Raw genomic sequence first — 18,557 nt, forward strand, 5'->3', positions numbered from 1 at the left:
CACCGAGGCACATCGGACTGAGTGGATTTTATGATGAGTACAACTTGAATGCCACAGTGAGAACATCAATCACTCTTCGCATGAGACTTCAATTTTCAGAAATGGAAGGTAGAAAATGAGGTTATTATGAGGATGATGGGGACCTGCTTTTATTTATTTATTTTTCAGCAGGAGAAACCATGCTGAATTTAAGGAAGAACTTCAATGCATGAGTGGTTGGATATTATTTACACTGGAACATGTGGTGTCTCTTTGAGAGGAGAATTTAAAATATATGTCAAAGTCACTTCTTAAGTGATTCAAGGTCTATGTAGAAACAAATGGATGAACTGATTTTCCGCCTTTTTTCTTTCTTTTTTTCATGATGCCATGGAACACTTCAACTTTTAAATTTTCTTAAAATTTTGGTCTCATCTCTTAGGTTTATTTTTATTTGTTGCATTTTATGTTATAAATGATCATTTTATTTTAGTTTTCAGATTATTGGAAGGTTCATTCTATAATTCTCTGACATTTATCAATCTGTTGATTGAAGTTGGAGTGTTAGTGCTAGTAAAGCAGAATACTTTTTGTACATTCTGAACATCAAGGTTTACTATTCTGTATGTAACTGAGAACTGATGTCCTCTGTCTGCTTTATCTGTAGAGCTGAATAAAGGCCTCTATTTTGGCTACCCATGCCGACGTGAAAGCTGTGCTTTAGTAAACATCCCGGCTCCATGTGTCAACAAGATGATTGCACACATTGAAGATGTGGAGTCTAAAATACAGGAGCATTTGAAACGGGTAAGTCATATCTAACGTGCTGAAATTTTTGTATAGGGTCTATAGGTTTCCCTGGTGGCTCAGTGGTAAAGAATCCACCTACCAAGCAATTAATGCCCATTCAATCCCTGGGTCAGGAAGATCCCCTGGAGAAGGAAATGGCTACCCACTGCAGTATTTGCCTGGGAAATCCCCTGGGCAGAGGAGCCTGGCGGGCTACGGTCCATGAGGTCATGAATGAGTCAGACATGACTGAGTGACTAAAGAACAATAACATAGGGCCTATAAGGGTCCCTGGGAGTTATTTATTTATTTATTTTTAATGAGTCTTGCACTTCTGTATAGAATCTTTGCTCAGTTGCACAATTTACTAATCTGGACATGTTTTTGATAGTGTCACTTCAGAAGGGTGAAATGACCTTATTAAATAGATTTTTTTTTTCTCCTGCATGTTTGTTCTTTATCCAGTGGCAATCATGCTAAGTAGTTATTTCCATAAGCCAACTTGACTAGTAAATTAAATAGTATTTACATCCTTTTCAGGGACACTAAACTGATTAGATGTTTAGATGAGTAAATTGGTGTATAAAAGGACAGAATGCCCTTTCTAATGAATTATTTGGTTCTAAAGAAATACTTAAAAGGTCTGTTAAAAGAGAATACAATGATTCTTTGTCTTTTTAATGTTAAAATTTGCCTTTATTATTCTGAAGGTAATTTAATCTTGAAGTTACTGTAACTATCTCTTATTTTCAAAGGATAATTTAGGAATGATTAAAAACCTTCTCATACCTTTTATTCATATTACGTTTCTAAGTAATTAATACACAACTACTCTGCCCAGATAGGAAGAAAAGTTTGCCAGAAATCTGTGCTATTTCTTTTCCTTGATCACTGTTACTGTTTCTGGCTCTGAGAGAGTTCCAGTGGGCCCTCGTCATGCTTAATCTAAGGTGCTATTTCCTTTTAGAGGAGTTAGAGTGCAGAATTTAAGATCACAGCCCTAAGAGCCACAACTTCTGTGAACTTAGATGAGAATGGTGATAATGATACCATGTTAGATAGCATATGACATGCACTCAATATATGTTGACTATGTATTGTTATTTCTATAATATTATTTCTATCATTCTATTTTAGTGTTTATATCTGTTGCTGCTTTGTTCCCCCAAATTAGAACACTCCTTCAGAAAATGCGTTGCAGGTCATCTGTCTAATGGTGGCCTGGGCCTTGAAGAGTATAAGTAGATAGGAGAGAATTAATATTAATTAATATGATATGCTGGGACTTCCCAGGTGGCTCAGTGATAAAAGAATCCACTTGCCAATGCAGGAGACGCAAGAGACTTGAGTTCAATCCCTGGGTTGGGAAGCTCACCCAAAGGAGAGATTGGTAACCCACTCCAGTATTCTTACCTGGAAAATCCATGGACAGAAGAGTCTGACGGGCTACGGTCCAGGGGGTTGCAGAGAGTTGGAAACAGCTGAGCACAGGCAGATAGAATACAATATGCTCTATACTTCACAAGTGTTTTAATTAACAATTATGTATGTTGCTTCTGCTGCTGCTAAGTCGCTTCAGTCGTGTCCAACTCTGTGCGACCCCATAGACAGCAGCCCACCAGGCTTCCCTTCCCTGGGATTCTCCAGGCAAGAACACTGGAGTGGGTTGCCATTTCCTCCTCCAATGCATGAAAGTGAAAAGAGAAAGTGAAGTTGCTCAGTCATGTCCGACTCTTAGCGACCCCATGGACTGCAGCCTACCAGGCTCCTCTGTCCATGGGATTTTCCAGGTAAGAGTACTGGAGTGGGGTGCCATTGCCTTCTCCGATGTATGTTGCTAACATGATGAAAATAGATTGATAGGTGTATATGAATAGTCAAAGGCCCCACCTTTGGCCTCACACTGATAACTCCTGTCGATCCACAGTGGCATTAGAGTAGAAGTACTGCGCACTATAAATGCAATGTGCTTGAATCGTCCCCAAACCATCCCCCAAGCCTGGTTTGCGGAAAAATTGTCTTCGTGGAACCTGTCCCTGGTGCCAAAAAGGCTGGGGCCGCTGCTATAATATAACTCAGAACTATAGTTGAATGGTTACTGTTCTGTCTAACAGATAGATGGAGAAATAATAATTTTAAATAGTTCAGAGTCTTATTTATGGTCATAAGACAGAGTTGGGATTCGATCACACTCCCCCTGTTACCAAAGCCCACGTTCATTACCCATTCCTGCTCGGATTCTGAGCATTTAGCTAACTGTTAAAAACAATGGTTAATGGGCAGCTAAAACAATGACCTTGTGCATGCGTGCTCAGTTGCTTCAGTTGTGTCTGACTCTTTGTGACCTCATGGACAGCAGCCCACCAGGCTTCCCGTCCCTGGGATTCTCCAGGCAAGAACACTGGAGTGGGCTGTCATGCCCTCTTCCAGGGGATCTTCCCAACCCAGGGATCAAACCTAGGTCTCCTTCAGGCAGATTCTTTACTGCTGAGCCACCAGGGAAGCCCAAAAATGACCTCACGTAAAGTAATTCACAAAATAAGCTAAGTATTTTACAGCTTATCTTATGGAATATTGAAAAAAGCAGCCTTTTTCTGTAGATATATTATGTAAATAAGCCAGCTGCCATAAGTTTCTCCATCCATTCATAGATGTTTAAATGTAATTCTGAATCTTGAAAAGAAAATTCCTCAAAGTAGAGTTACTGTGAACATTTTACCTACATTTATTTTGTATAAGTGTGAGAAAACATTGGAAAATGATGGAAATAATCACCTGGATATCTTCCCATACAAATGAGAGGTTTTGATTTGCTTTTTGTCTACCTTATACGCCCACACTGCCTAGACTAAAGATGATTTTATTTAATTTGAAATTATCTCTACTCAGTTGAAAGTATCTTTTCATTTAATCAGTACAAGTCATTAAGGTGCTACCATAACTTAAAAGAATGGCTCAGAGAGAAACTATTTAGAAATCATTTTTAAATATTTGTAAACTTAACATGTAATTATGTGTTTTCCACTTTATGGTAGTATATTGAAATTTAATGGATAGTATGTACTTCTGATTGTGTGGAAAGTCTGTTAGGAGAAAATGGAATTTGAACTGACTAATTTGAACTGGGTAAAGGTAAAGTTTAGAAACAGGTGAAGGGTGAGAACAATTAGGTGAGACTGATAATAAAAGAATAAGGCTAACTAAGATAAGGATATACTTGTTGTGAAAACAACACAGTATAATTTGACTGAAACAGGAGAATGTAAAGTAGAGTGTTAACAATTTTGTCAGTGAGTTAAGGTGTTAGTTAAATCTATTATTGATTTGAGATGTTAAAAATTTGACTTTCATCTTTTATTTTGACAGTTTGAAACTTCTTTGGAAGAATGGTAAGAACTTTTCACACTTCTTTTACATTTTTATATTCAAATTTTGATAATTAATCTGCTGTAGATAAGTTTATTTCAAAAGAAAAAAGATATTGAGAGCAGAATTTTATGTTATGTATTAATAATTATTTTTAAAAATGTAAGAATCAGGATGTCACTGGAAATAACAGAATAGGAATCTCCAGGGCTCTGTCCTACCATAAAAGCATCTATAACTTTTGGCAAAAATTGGTCAGAGTCAGCTTCTGCAGAAATCTGAAATCTAGTTCAAAACTTGCAACAATAAGGGGAAAAGTTAATGCAGAAAGAGTGGCTGTCTTGCCTGAAGGAAGGGCTGTGGCATTTGAAATGTCCCACTTGTCATCCTCCAACCCTCAGATCAGTGGTGGTCATGAAGCAAATAGCCTGAACTTGTGCAGATTGCTAGTGCCAGATGGAACAATATAGATCTTATTCTCAAAGAATTATAGTTCAGTGTTTTGACAAGTCTGATGACTCCCTAAAGGGACTAACACAAAGATTGACTTTGTTTTTCCTGATTTAGAGAAATTACAGAGCTGGAGCCACCTCCAGGCAGTGTTTGCTGAAAGTATTTAAGGTCATATACTTGTCACCAGTGTCTGAGATTGTGGATAATTTGGGACAGACACTGAAAATATCAGAATGCCTGGGAATGAAGAATTTGGGGAAAGAGATATTATAAATGGGGAAATAGGATTTTTCAAAGTTCTCATATATATTGGAGAATTAAAAAATGCACAAATATGAACAGTGTTGGACACATGCTCAGGAAAGCCCAAGAAGACTTAATCTTTTATCTCTGGCTAGCCTTAGGATCTACACAGGCAAGAATTGAAGGTAGAGGCAGAGTTATAAACATCCTGAATAAGCATGAAAGAAGTACTCCAACTAAGAGCCAGTCCGCTAAGATTGGGAGCAAGCGTATAGTTTTCCCTTTTTCTTTTCTTTTTTTTTTCCCTGACCTCAAGTATTTAAGGTAACTTGGACAAAACTCAAGTTCACCAATAAGCTAAGAAACACTTTGGTGACCCCAAGTGAAAAAGAATGTGATATTAATACTACAGTAAGTGTTTGGAAGAATCACTAAACAAACAAAAGCAACCCACAACAAACATCAAAAATAAACACAATAGAGGGATGGTAATCTTATTTTCATATCACATTAGAGTACTCAAAATTTCCAGGTTTTTACAAAAATTATGAGGCAGGGGAAGAATAAAAGAAAATTTACTTCCATTATTAAGGGGGAAAGCAAAGAAAATACTCTGAGGAAGCATGACATTATGCTTATTGGACTAAGACTTTAAATCAACTGTCTCAAATATCCTCAAAGAGATAAACTGTGGACAAAAATACCACAAAACCAGGAGATTAATGTCTCAACAAATATAGAATATCAATGAAGAAAAAGAAATTATAAGGAAGATCCAAATAGACATTTTGGAGCTAAAAGGTACAATAACTGAAATGAAAAACTAGAGATGTTCACCAGCTGAGGAGGAAACCTAGAAAATTCATATATATATATATATAAAAATTAGACAGCATGCTATAAAAAACCAGAGAGACAATTTGTAATCTCTGGAGGTAATTAAAAGTACTTTGAGATGAATGAGAATCAAAACACTGTGTATCACAACTGAAGAGATGAAGTAAAAGCAGTGCCCAGAGAAAAATTCATAGCCATAAATGATTATACTAAAAGAAAGGCACCTAATCCAGTAACCTAACTGTATGATCTAAGATCAAGAACAAAACAAGGATAGCAATCGTGCCACTTTTATTGAACACTGGGACCCTCATACAATGCTACTGGGAATGAAGAAGTGGACCAACCACTGTGAAAATGTTTGCTGTTTCCTCAAAAAGCTAAACCTAGAATTACCATATGACCCAGCAATTCCACTCTGATATATGTACCCAAAAGATTTCAAAACCAGTGTTCACCCAAAAACTTCTGTATAAATGCTTGTTATCATCAGTATTCACGATAGCCAAAAGGTAGAAACAACCTCAAATCCTTCAATGGACTCATAGATTAATAAACAATGGTATATCTGTACAATGGAATATGATTCAATTATAAAAAGTAATGAAGTTCTGTGCTACAACATGGGTAAAATGAAATATTCTGCTTTGGTGTTAGTTATTTTCTTGTGACTTTTATCAGAGGAAGTATGCTTCTTTTTATGCACATTGGAAAGGGCTACTCTGGTGACTCGTGGTGAAGAATGCACCTGCCAATGCAGGAGACATGGGTTCAATCCCTGATCCAGGAAGATCCCACATGCCCTGGAGCAACTAAAGTCTATGTGCCGCAACTACTGATCTTGTGCTCTAGAGCTGGGAAATGCAACTACTGAGCCCATGTGCAGCAATAAAGATGTAGCACAGTCAAAAATAGAGTAAATATAAAATAAATACATTTAAAACTAGTCTAGTATTCAAGAATTGGACCAGATAAATACTGATAATGAGAAATGTTTCATTATTCAATATATGGAACTTTCACTAGCAAAGTTCTTCAGAAAAGAAAATTTGGATATTTTTCTAAAACATTATTAACTTCAAATATGAAATCATATTTTTGCTCCTTACATTTTGTATTGTCTTCCCAGAAACTGCTAAATTGTAATTGGAGAAATAACTCTCAAATTATTTTCAGTAAGTTCTCTTTTTTTTTCCTGACAGCAACTTTCTCAGAAGAGACTAATATCATTAAAAAAAAAAATACTGCTTTACTATCTCTCAAAAAATTTCAAGTCATTTTAACAAATTTTAAATTACTGTTAATTTACCATGAAGTATAAATGCCATTACCAATTAGAATTTTGCTATTTTAATTTCTTAAATAGTACCATTATCATGTATAGTAAGTGTCACTGTAGACATTTAAAATTCAATGTAAAAACATCACCTAAAATTTGTTTGACTAACTGTTAGTACTGCTGCTGCTGCTGCTGCTAAGTTGCTTCAGTCGTGTCCGACTCTGTGCAACCCCATAGATGGTAGCCCACCAGGCTCCTCTGTCCCTGGGATTCTCCAGGCAAGAACACTGGAGTGGGTTGCCATTTCCTTCTCCAATGCATGAAAGTGAGACGTGAAAGTGAAGTCACTCAGTCGTGTCCGACTCTTAGCGACCCCATGGGCTGCAGCCCACCAGGCTCCTCCGTCCATGGGTTTTTCCAGGCAAGAGTGCTGGAGTCGGGTGCCATTGCCTTCTCCAAACTGTAAGTACAGTCCTTCTTTATTAATTGATTGCTTCTTTTCTGTTATAAAGGAGCAGAACTTCTTTCACAGAAGACCTGAAAAAAGATCTGAGTGTTGCTACACTAGTGAAAGAGCCGAAACCAGAATTGAGAGGTAAAATTGTACCTAATACTACATAAGCAGAATTACATTTAAAAGCTCATTAGCTTTTCATATATGTATTTCTGATATTCACAAGAATCATGTATGAGTTTTATAATTCTTATGAGTGTCTAGCAGAAGTAAGAGCCTTCTGTACTGTTTGATTAAATACTTATTCAACAAATATTTATTAATTACTATAATATACTATATACTGCTCTAGGTCCTTCCCTGTCTCAGGGGAAGTATCTCAGGAAGTGAATGGTAATCCAGTACTGTCCATTAGGACTTTCTGTGATAATAGAAATATGTTTTGTCTCATTGTCCAGTAGGGTAACTACTAGCCACATGTAGCTGCGAGCACTTAAAATGTGGTGACACTGAGGAATTTAAATGTTAAGTTTAACTTTAACTTGCATTTAAATGTAAATTAATCACATGTGGTTCATGGCTACCACATTGGACATTACAGCTCATATATATATATATGGTTCAGTTCAGTTCAGTTGCTCAGTTGTGTCTGGCTCTTTTTGACCCCATGAACCATAGCACGCCAGACCTCCCTGTCCATCACCAACTCCCGGAGTCCACCCAAACCCATGTCCATTGAGTTGGTGATGCCATCCAACCCTCTCATCCTCTGTTGTCCCCTTCTCCTCCTGCCCTCAATCTTTCCCAGCATCAGGGTCTTTTCAAATGAGTCAGCTCTTCACGTCAGGTGGCCAAAGTATTGGAGATTCAGCTTCAACATCAGTCCTTCCAATGAATACCCAGGACTGATCTCCTTTAGGATAGACTGGTTGGATCTCCTTGCAGTCCAAGGGACTCTCAAGAGTCTTCTCCAACACCACAGCTCAAAAGCATCAATTCTTCGGTGCTCAGCTTTCTTCACAGTCCAACTCTCACATCCATACATGACCACTGGAAAAACCATAGCCTTGAAGACTAGCCTTCTAGCACAATTTCCAAATATAAATGTATAAAACTTTTATACTGGTATAAAAATTTGTATTAAAAATTATTTCAACATATTTGAATATATCTTTGGCATAATTTTAAACACTTCTTCCTACTTATGCAACAAAACTTTGTTAAATGCCTTCCTTTAGTGAAGGATAACTAATAAACTCAGGACTCTGTAAAAGCATGAACATTTTGTATTTGCCTTTTATAATGAAAGTGAAAATCTGATTCAATTATTTCTTAATTTTTCAGTGACAAATTCTAGGAGAAAATATCAATGTATTAATGGTCACAATAACTGATTCCAATTATGTTTATTATAAACATGTATATTTAACTCTAAAACACAAGACAGGCTCAGGATGAGGAACATTTATTGTAATTGTTTCCACTGATAAAAATGGGATTTACCAGGTGGCTCAATAGGTAATGAATCCACCTTCAAGGCAGGGATATGCAGGAGATGTGGGTTTGATCCCTGGGTCGGGAAGATCCACTGGAGGAGTGCATGGCAACCCTCTCCTGTATTCTTGCCTGGAGAAACCTATGGACAGAGGACCGTGAGTCTTTCCATAGGGTTGCAAAAAGTCGGACATGGCTGAAACGCCTGAGCACACCCACACCCTAATAAAAATGCAGGTGGTTGCTCACTTATTCAACATGAAACAATAAAACTAATTGAGATGGTATTCTGGAAAAAAATCCAGAGAGATGTTAAATAGAATTGGAGACACCTTAAGTTATACACCTGGAGAAGGCAATGGCACCCCACTCCAGTACTCTTGCCTGGAAAATCCCATGGGTGGAGGAGCCTGGTGGGCTGCAGTCCATGGGGTAGCTAGGAGTCGGACACGACTGAGCAACTTCACTTTCACTTTTCACTTTCATGCATTGAAGAAGGCAATGGCAACCCACTCCATAGCATTTGTTTTAGATTGCTATTGTAGAAACAGTATAAAAGACATCTTGTATAATGGACACCTTTGGTAAAACACATATATATCTAATCAAAAGTGCTTTAATTTTGAGTGGCATTAACTCCATCATATCTTTCCAACTGAAGCCCTGTTATAGAAATTGAATGAACATTGATTGGAGAACAGTGTTTAATGTGTATGTTGTAATAAAAAAACAGACCGTTTATTAGAAGATAAAGTGTCTAAGATATTGTGGAATTTGAAAAATAAAGACAATAGACCAAATAAATAGATCCCAAATAAAAGATCCGGCTGGAAAAAGTTAATTTTGTGCATTACAATAGAAAAACCTGTTTCTCAGGAATACTTTTTAGGCATATGCTAAATTTCTTTAACAAGCCCACTAGATTAGAAATAAAAACTGTGTGAGTGGTGAGCTTGTACTAATAATCATTATGTAATACTACTTTCCAGCAAAAAGTAATGTCTTTATTGTTCAAAAGAAAGAGAAAACAAAATAAAAGAAAGTTTACTGTTAGTTGCCTTTCTTCCTGATCCAGTTTCACTGTTTTTCCTCCAGCCTCAGCTCTTTAGAGGCTTTGCCTTTTTTGACACTCTGTGTTTGTTTATATCTTTTTGTCATGTCACATTTTGGTAAAAGCCACTGTTTACAAGTATGAATCTCACCAGAATGGGAGTCATATCCATCTTTCTTACTGACCAACCTCCAGGGAGAGAGCATATTGTCTAGAATGTAACAGGCTCTCTACCCATTTCTTGCATAAATAGATGAATGAATACCCGTGTTAATCATTTTGTTGACATTAAACCTTATCATTCCAGAGCTGTGAAGCAGGAGTCCCAAATGTTTCTCATAAAGGAGTTAATTTGTATTATAACTGAATAAATAGAATTTGTAAACGATGGTGAATTTCTGGCAAGGCTAACTAGGGATGTTATTATCTGATAAGATAAAGAATATAAAGTGTCTTGTTCCTAAGACCCATCTGAGGATTTTCAGTATTTATCTGATATAATCATTATGGTTTGCTTTTCCCATAGAGTGGGAGAAAAGAGAAGCATATTTTCAAAATAAAGCTCTATAATACAGCTTGTGAATGGAACATGTTTTTTTTTTTCACTCAAAAATATTATGTGTGAAGCTAGTGGTTGAGACTTAGTTACTCTGTCATAAAATATCCATTTCAAAATCTGTCTTCAAAGGTTATAATTAATGTTATGATTGTATTATAATGAAACTTGTCTTTACAAGGCTCATTCATTTTTCTAAAATTCTCTTGGTAAATATATAAATATTAAAAGATAGCAATACAACTGGTTCCCCAGCTGCCCCCCCCACTACCATCCAGCTTACAGGCTAATTTTATTAGCAAATATGAATACATATTTCCCTTTTAAGATGAAAAGTGTCCTGAATTGAAGCAAAAAATGGAAACATTGCTATCGGAGGCCATCCATCTCATTAAAAGTCTGGAGACCGATCGGGCAGAAGCTGAAGAAGCTTTACAACGACAAAAATCAAGAAAAAAAAGGATTACCACACAAATTGATTCTTGGTCAATCTGGAAACTTCAAGAAATCCCATTAGCTGTGCAGAACGGTAATAATCAGGATTTTTCTTATTGTCATTTAGTTTATTGGAGAGGCATGGATGATTAATTAAGCTCAGAATTAAAAAATTACTTGTGCTTAAAGTGACCATATTATATTGCATGCAAACCAGTGTATATTTGAAACATACTATTAATGATAATGCTGTGTTTGCAGACATAAATTGGGACTTCACTGAACAAACCTGGACCAGCTGTCATTTGTTATTTGTTGGAAATTCCATTGAATTTATGGTACCCAAGGAGCACATAAACATTTGGCACATATTTCCTGTAATGACTATAATATTTCAGTTACTAGAAATTTAAAGTGATTGCCAGTTGGTGGCATCAGCTACATATTTAAACCTAGGAAAATGAGAGAAATCTAAGTGATATTTTAGGAATTACATGCATCTTCTTTTGTGAATTCAATGGTAAATTCACATTGGAAACTTCTAGCAAGCACAGAAACCTAGGATGGTGCACTGGGACAACCCAGAGGGAGGGTATGGGGAGGGAGGAGGGAGGAGGGTTCAGGATGGGGAACACAGATGTACCTGTGGTGGATTCATTTCGATATTTGGCAAAACTAATACAATATTGTAAAGTTTAAAAATAAAATAAAATTAAAAAAAATAAATATTTTAAAATTAAAAAAAAAAAAAAGAAAGAAACCTAGGATGTTTCCAAAAGTCATGTAGAGTGCACTGGGACGACCCAGAGGGATGGTACAGAGAAGAAGGAGGGAGGAGGGTTCAGGATGGGGAACACATGTATACCTGTGGCAGATTCATGTTGATATACGGCAAAACCAATACAATATTATAAAGTTAAATAAAAAGAACTAAAGAAAAAAACACCATAAAAAAAAAGTCATGTAGATAACACATGTTTAAAAGGGAAAACTCTCTATCTTTTAAATTACAGAAGGAGGGACATGTGATCAAGTGTTAAATAATCTAAAGGTTTTGGATTTTTCATTTTCAAATGCGCTATTTATCAAGCATACCAGACTACCTGATCCTTCTGAGGCTGGAAGCTTTTCTATGTTCTCATAGGGTAACAGCTTTAATTCAGGGTCCACATGCTTTATAAATGGGTGACATTAGGATTCTTATATAACCCATAATTTAAACCAAAACACCACTGAGAGAAAAAAAGATGATATTAGTTACTGCTGTTAGTCACATTCTTCAGGCAATATAAGTAACTTGTCTAAATCACAGATGTGTGACAAGAAACTCTCTTTATCCAAAGGAGAGGGTAATGAGCTACTGCTCTTTCTTCTGATGACTCTCCTTGATACTGAGCTGTTTGTATTTTCTATAGAAGTCAGTTAGACTTCAACTGCTTTTGTTGCCTCTGTTAGGATTCTTGAAGTTATACTGGTTCTAGACCAGTGAATTAGACCATTACTAATTTCTTAGCTTGAGTTTGATATCTAAATCTTTATAAGTTTTAAATATGGGTTTTTATTTCTTTGAAGTCATTATTTTTCTACCCAGAGTCCAGATAATGAGTTTTCTATTCATGTGTATTTAAGTCCAAAATTGTTAACATACTTTTAATAGCTAATTTAATTTATTTACTGGTTTTGAATCTCTTTTCTCTTTCTTCTTGAGTCGGTTTTCATCATTTGAGCCTTCTAAATAATTTGTCCATTTCACTGTAATTGTCTTATTTGCTTGCCCAATCTTGTTCCTAATAACTGTTTTGATATTTATAATAGCAGTAAAGATGACATATCTTTCATACTTGATTTTGGTAATTTGTACTTTCTCACTCTCTTTTCTTCCCATCTTGGTTTATCAAAAGGCACAACAATTTTGTTGATCTATTTAAAAAGTCAATGTTTGCTTGATTTCTCTTTTTTTTTTTAGCTTTGGTATAATTGATTTCTTCTCTGATTTCCTTTCTCATGCTTTCTTTGGGAGTTATTTAACGTACTATTTTTCTCTTCATAAAGTGGAAGCCTTGATTATTTGTTCAATACCTTTCTTCTTTTCTAGAGTAGACATCTAAGAACTGAAGTTACTTTTAGAACTTTATTAGTTGGATTTCATAAATATTCATATGCTATGAACTTATTTTAATTAGGTAAAATATTTTAAAAATTATTTTTGTGATTTCTTTTTGGATCTATTATTTATTTAGACATTGCTGTCTAATTTGAAATTATTTAGGGATTTTTTGCAATTTTTCCCCAACTTTTTTTCTTTTGATTTCTAATTTAATTTAGAAACATTTGATTCACATTAAAATTGTTTAGAATAAAAATTATCCAGCATTTTAAATATTTGGAGAATATTCTGTGTTTGGTCAAAATTAATGTACATTCTGTTGTTTGGTGAAGTGTCTATAAATGTGTTAATTGGTTGATGGTGCTGTTTAAGTCTTTTCTGTCTGATTTCTCTGTGTAGTTGTTTATTGAGCTGTTGTGAGTTGGGTGTTGAAATCTCCAACTATGAGTTCTGTGGTTAATCTGAGAAGAAACTAATGATACCAGAACTTTTTCTTTTTCAGTTGCCAGGTTTTGTTCATTTATTTTAACTTTTAAAAAATCTTGAGTAAAAGACCCTGATAAGCTTTAAATAAATTAAGAAATGCACTACAACCAACATTTAAGTTTGGAATGGGATCTTTTTGTCGATTAGGCATCAGTGACAGATTTAGCCTTGAGGGAATCCCTGAAATCCTAATATCTTTCTGTTCCCATTTTGATCCATCTATTTGGTACAGGAGACTGGGAATAAAGCCTGAGTCTCACCCAAATGACAAGTCTGGTTAGAAGTCATTACATGAAGCTGAGAGTCCAAAGGTCTCCATTCCAGCATTAAGCATGAATCATTGCTGCAGTTGAATAGCAAAGAAAGTTGCTTGTTTCACTTAGTGGAGAAAAGCAGACAGTATTCCAAGAATTCTGAAAATACTGATCTAAATGGATTTGGGACTGATATTCCTGCTGTTTGTGAATCTGAAAATACACAGTGGAGAATGTCATTTAAATGTTCTGTGCTGCTAAGTCGCTTCAGTCGTATCCAACTCTGTGCAACCCCATAGATGGCAGCCCACCAGGCTCCCCCGTCCCTGGGATTCTCCAGGCAAGAACACTGGAGTGGGTTGCCATTTCCTTCCCCATTGCATGAAAGTGAAAAGTGAAAGTGAAGACGCTCAGTCGTGTCCATGAGGTGGTGGTAAAGCTAGGCATTTTCAGGAACAAAGACAGATGTTCTTTTCTGAAAGACTGAAAATTCAATCTAGGCATCAGGGAACTGTCTCAGAGTCTCAAGATAAGAAATAGCCCAATATCAAGTATCATAAAACACAAGAATACAGATTCGGTAAGTGTGAGTTAGTAGAAACAGACAGCGTAATCTTACTCAAAAAATTTTCAGATATTGGATTGCACATGACATTATAAAATGATTTTATTTAATGGGCTTCCCTGGTGGCTCATGGTAAGAATCCTCCTGCCAATGCAGGATACCGAGACTCAATCCCTGGATTGGGAAGATCCCTTGGAGGAGGAAATGGCAACCAACTCCAGTATTCTTGCCTGGAAAAATCCCATGGACAAAGGAGCCTGGCAGGCTACAGTCTATGGTGTTGCAGAGAGTTGAACATGACTTAGCAACTGAGAATATGTTTTATGAAATAAAAAGAGAAGTCTGAAAATAAAAGTGAGGACTAAGAGGCTATTTTTAAAAGAAAGAAAAATGGGAATAAAAAAGACTTACTAGAAATTAAAAATCTATTACTTGAAATTAAAGACTCAATAACTGGTTAAATGGTCTGTTAGACTAAGGAACAGAAAAGTAATAAATATAAATCTAGAAAAATTTGCATGAAATGTATCAAAGGTACACAAGGAGAAGGAAAATATGAATTAAATATTTAAAGACATAGAGTATAACATGAAAAAGGATGATGAATATCTAATAGAAGATAATTACAGAGATAATGATGATAATACTTAATGGGATGGTGACTGACTTTTTAAAACAAAAATACTACTGTCTAATTAGGATAAAATTAAAAGGGAATGGTGTCAAACATTTCACAAATATAAGAAATTAGAAAACACTTAGAACTGTATCATTAAAACTTACTTAAATTATTTTCACATAAATGAAGAAAGCTAAATTACTATTTAAAGGAAAGTCAATAGCTTTTATCATATTTGGGAAAGAAGATGATATAAAAATTATTGAAATACATGACTAGAAAAATAAAAGCAAAATAAATACAAAGAAAAAACAGAAAGCCAATAACAAAATGGTTAAATAATGAAATATATATATAATTCTGAAGATATACAGAGCTAACTGTTAGATCAATAAAAGAATAATAATAAAGGAAATAATGGAATACCAATGGCAAGATTAATGAAGAACACAGAGAAAATATATGAGTAAATCCAATTAGAAATGCAGATGGTATCTAAAAATGGAGCAGTGATTAATAATAAGGAAGATATACAGAACAAATGCCTTAGAGTATTATTGAAACCTTGATGAACTGGATAAATTCACAGAAAAAAATGGACTGATGAATAGATAGCCAAAATATACATATAGCCATTAAAGGAAAGATATTGACTTAATAAATAAAAATCTTTTCTTGCAAAATACACACATGCATACATACTAGGGCAATAAAACTTTACATGCAATTTCAAACTTCCACAAAATCATAGAGAACAGAAATAAAAGAAACTACAACAGATGCAAGATGCTAACATAAATTGTAAAGCAAATTAGATGAATACAGTACAAATATGCAAAATTACAGACCAAAATCATGAGCATAAATGCAAAGTATCCTCAGTAAATATGACATCAAAACCCACCAAGAAGTTTATTTTAAAAAAGATGAAAAGATCCCCAAGCTAGCCAACTGAAGTTATTCCAAGAGTTCAACGTTAGGGTAACCTTAGAAACTTAATGATATAATGAGGAAATCTTTTATATAGTTTCTCTAAAATTGTCCTAGTCTGTTAATTGACATTTAACTTAATTTATAATTTGTTTCTATTTTATTTAAAAGAAATTTCCATATGTACCATTTCAGATATTTTTATATGGAACAAAAGTTTTTTATCCATTTATTCAAATTCCCATTTCTATTGTTTGAGAACGTTTTGTCATTTCTTCCTATAGGCCGTGCTATACTCGTGTTATTAGGTCTGTCACTAGATCTGTGCATTTTTGTTTGTCTTAATTTTGCTGTGTGAGATCATTCTGATTTCACTATAAGATTTATTTTTGTGGATAAACATTATTTCTTATATTAATATTGATTTTTATGAGTTATTATTTTTATAATTTCAAGTAATTTTTGTAGTTTAATCCCTTTGATGGTGAATGAAGGAATACTAAAATAATTTAAGAACTTCCCAGGCTGCCCAGGAGTTTAGACTCTGCAATTCCACTGCAGGGAGCATGGGTTCCAGCCGTGATCGGGGAGCTAGGATCCTGCATGCCACATGGCATGGTTAAAACATAAAAATAAAAAAAAAAACCAAGTAATTTCTGAAACTAAAATATTTCATCAGTTCAGTTCAGTTGTTCAGTCATGTCCGACTTTTTGCAACCCCATGGCATGCCAATCCTCCCTGTCCATCACCAACTCCCGGAGTTTACTCAAACTCATGTCCATTGAGTTGGTGATGCCATCCAACCATCTCATCCTCTATGGTCCCCTTCTCCTCCTTCCTTCAATCTTTCCTAGCATCAGGGTCTTTTCAAATGAGTCAGTTCTTCACATCAGGTGGCCAAGTATTGGAGTTTCAGCTTTAACATCGGCTTTAACTCCAAGTATTGGAGTTTCAGCTTTAACATCAACCCTTCCAATGAACATTAAGGACTGATTTCCTTTAGGATGGACTGGTTGAATCTCCTTGCAGTCCAAGAGACTCTCAAAAGTCTTCTCCAACACCATAGTTCAAAAGCATCAATTCTTTGGCGCTCAGCTTTCTTTATAGTCCAACTCTCACTTCCATACATGGCTACTGGAAAAACCATAGCCTTGACTAGACGGACCTTTGTTGGCAAAGTAATGCCTCTGCTTTTTTATATTCATATTTCATATCTACTATCAAACAAAGATGTCTTTCTGGAGCTTTTGTTTTAAATTTAGATTTTCTTTTTGTCCTTTCACCGTATGTCTAGAACATGAGGCCTATTTGAGAGATATAATAGAATTACGATGGCACTTTGAAGATAAAACTCGTCAACGAAAACATCTGGAAGAGCAAAAGGAGAAATTAGCAGAAACTAATGCAAAGCTTAAAGCAGACATAGACTATATGATTAAACAGCACCCTCTACTGCTTACAAAGAGAGACCACGAACTTACATCTCTGAGGGAATATTACAAGAAAAAATTTGAGGTAAGTGAATAAAGGAATGGCTGTACATTTTACAGATTGTTTATTAATTATAAGAATTTCAGCTCTAAGAAGTTAACATACGTTGAAAGGTTTCATTCTCATTGAAAATTGGCCTACTATTAATCTTTTAAAGAAGTTATCAATCAATACAGTTGATTGATATTCATTTAAAGTGTGTCTTCTTACCTTAAGTTTAAACTTAAAAATATTAATTGTATTTAGCCAGTCTACTAATATGATTTTGGAAATGTTAAACAGTATGGTATAATTTGAAGCTATAAATTGAACTGAGAAAGAATGTAAGTATACTATATCAGTAAACTTCATTCCTGATGAAAACATATAACCGACATGTAAAGTCTTTTTAATGATTAACATTTAATCTCCTCTTGCGGGATCATATCACAGAAAAATAAATTATTTATTATGACCACTAAATGGAAAAATTTAATTTTGTATCATGTTTGTTTTTGATCATTTAAAGTTAGTAAATTAAGTCATTAAATGTCTCCTATATTTGTTCCATTTTCCTTCATCATTCTCCAAAAGATAACCTCATCTTGAACTTCTGTTTCCAGTCAAAATTTGAACAATTTTATACACACATATACATCTTATATACACTACATACTGTTTATCAAACATTCTGTAACTTTCTGTAATGTTTTTTGTTTGCTATGTGCTTAATCGTTCAGTCGTGTATGACTCTCTGTGACCCCATGGACTGTAGTCTACCAGGCTCCTCCTACTGGCAGGGTATAGCCTGCCAGGCTCCTCTGTCCAAGGGAATTCTCTTGGTGTGAATACTGGAGTAGGTTGCCATGCCCTTCTACACGGAACCTTCCCAACCCAGGGATCAAACCCAGGTCTCCCATGTTGCAGGCGGATTCTTTACCATCTGAGCCACCAGAGAAGCCTGAGAATACTGGAGTGGGTAATCTATCCTTTCTCCAGAGGATCTTCCCGACCCAGGAATCAAGCCAGTGTCTCCTACATTGCAGGTGGATTCTTTACCAGCTGAGCTATTTATTTTTTAATCTGACGTTACTCTGGAGCTCCAGCTGCTATTGATATACACAGATTTAGTCCATTCATTTTACTTTCCAATTCCACCAAATAGATATCTCTGGTCTTGTGTGTTATT

General features: G+C 35.3%; 1 protein-coding gene across 1 annotated transcript in view; it reads left to right on the forward strand.

Annotated features, from left to right (window-relative positions):
• CCDC178 (coiled-coil domain containing 178) overlaps positions 1-18,557 on the forward strand; it is a 387,324-nt gene that overhangs the window by 40,327 nt on the left and 328,440 nt on the right. Inside the window, exons 4-8 of the mRNA XM_055558994.1 lie at positions 647-786; positions 4,135-4,157; positions 7,459-7,541; positions 10,830-11,030; positions 17,193-17,413. Of these exons, the coding sequence (XP_055414969.1) occupies positions 647-786; positions 4,135-4,157; positions 7,459-7,541; positions 10,830-11,030; positions 17,193-17,413 (668 nt within the window). The remainder of the gene's footprint in view (positions 1-646; positions 787-4,134; positions 4,158-7,458; positions 7,542-10,829; positions 11,031-17,192; positions 17,414-18,557) is intronic.

The sequence above is a fragment of the Bubalus kerabau genome, chromosome 21, assembly GCF_029407905.1.
Source record: "Bubalus kerabau isolate K-KA32 ecotype Philippines breed swamp buffalo chromosome 21, PCC_UOA_SB_1v2, whole genome shotgun sequence".
Classification (NCBI taxonomy): domain Eukaryota; kingdom Metazoa; phylum Chordata; class Mammalia; order Artiodactyla; family Bovidae; genus Bubalus; species Bubalus kerabau.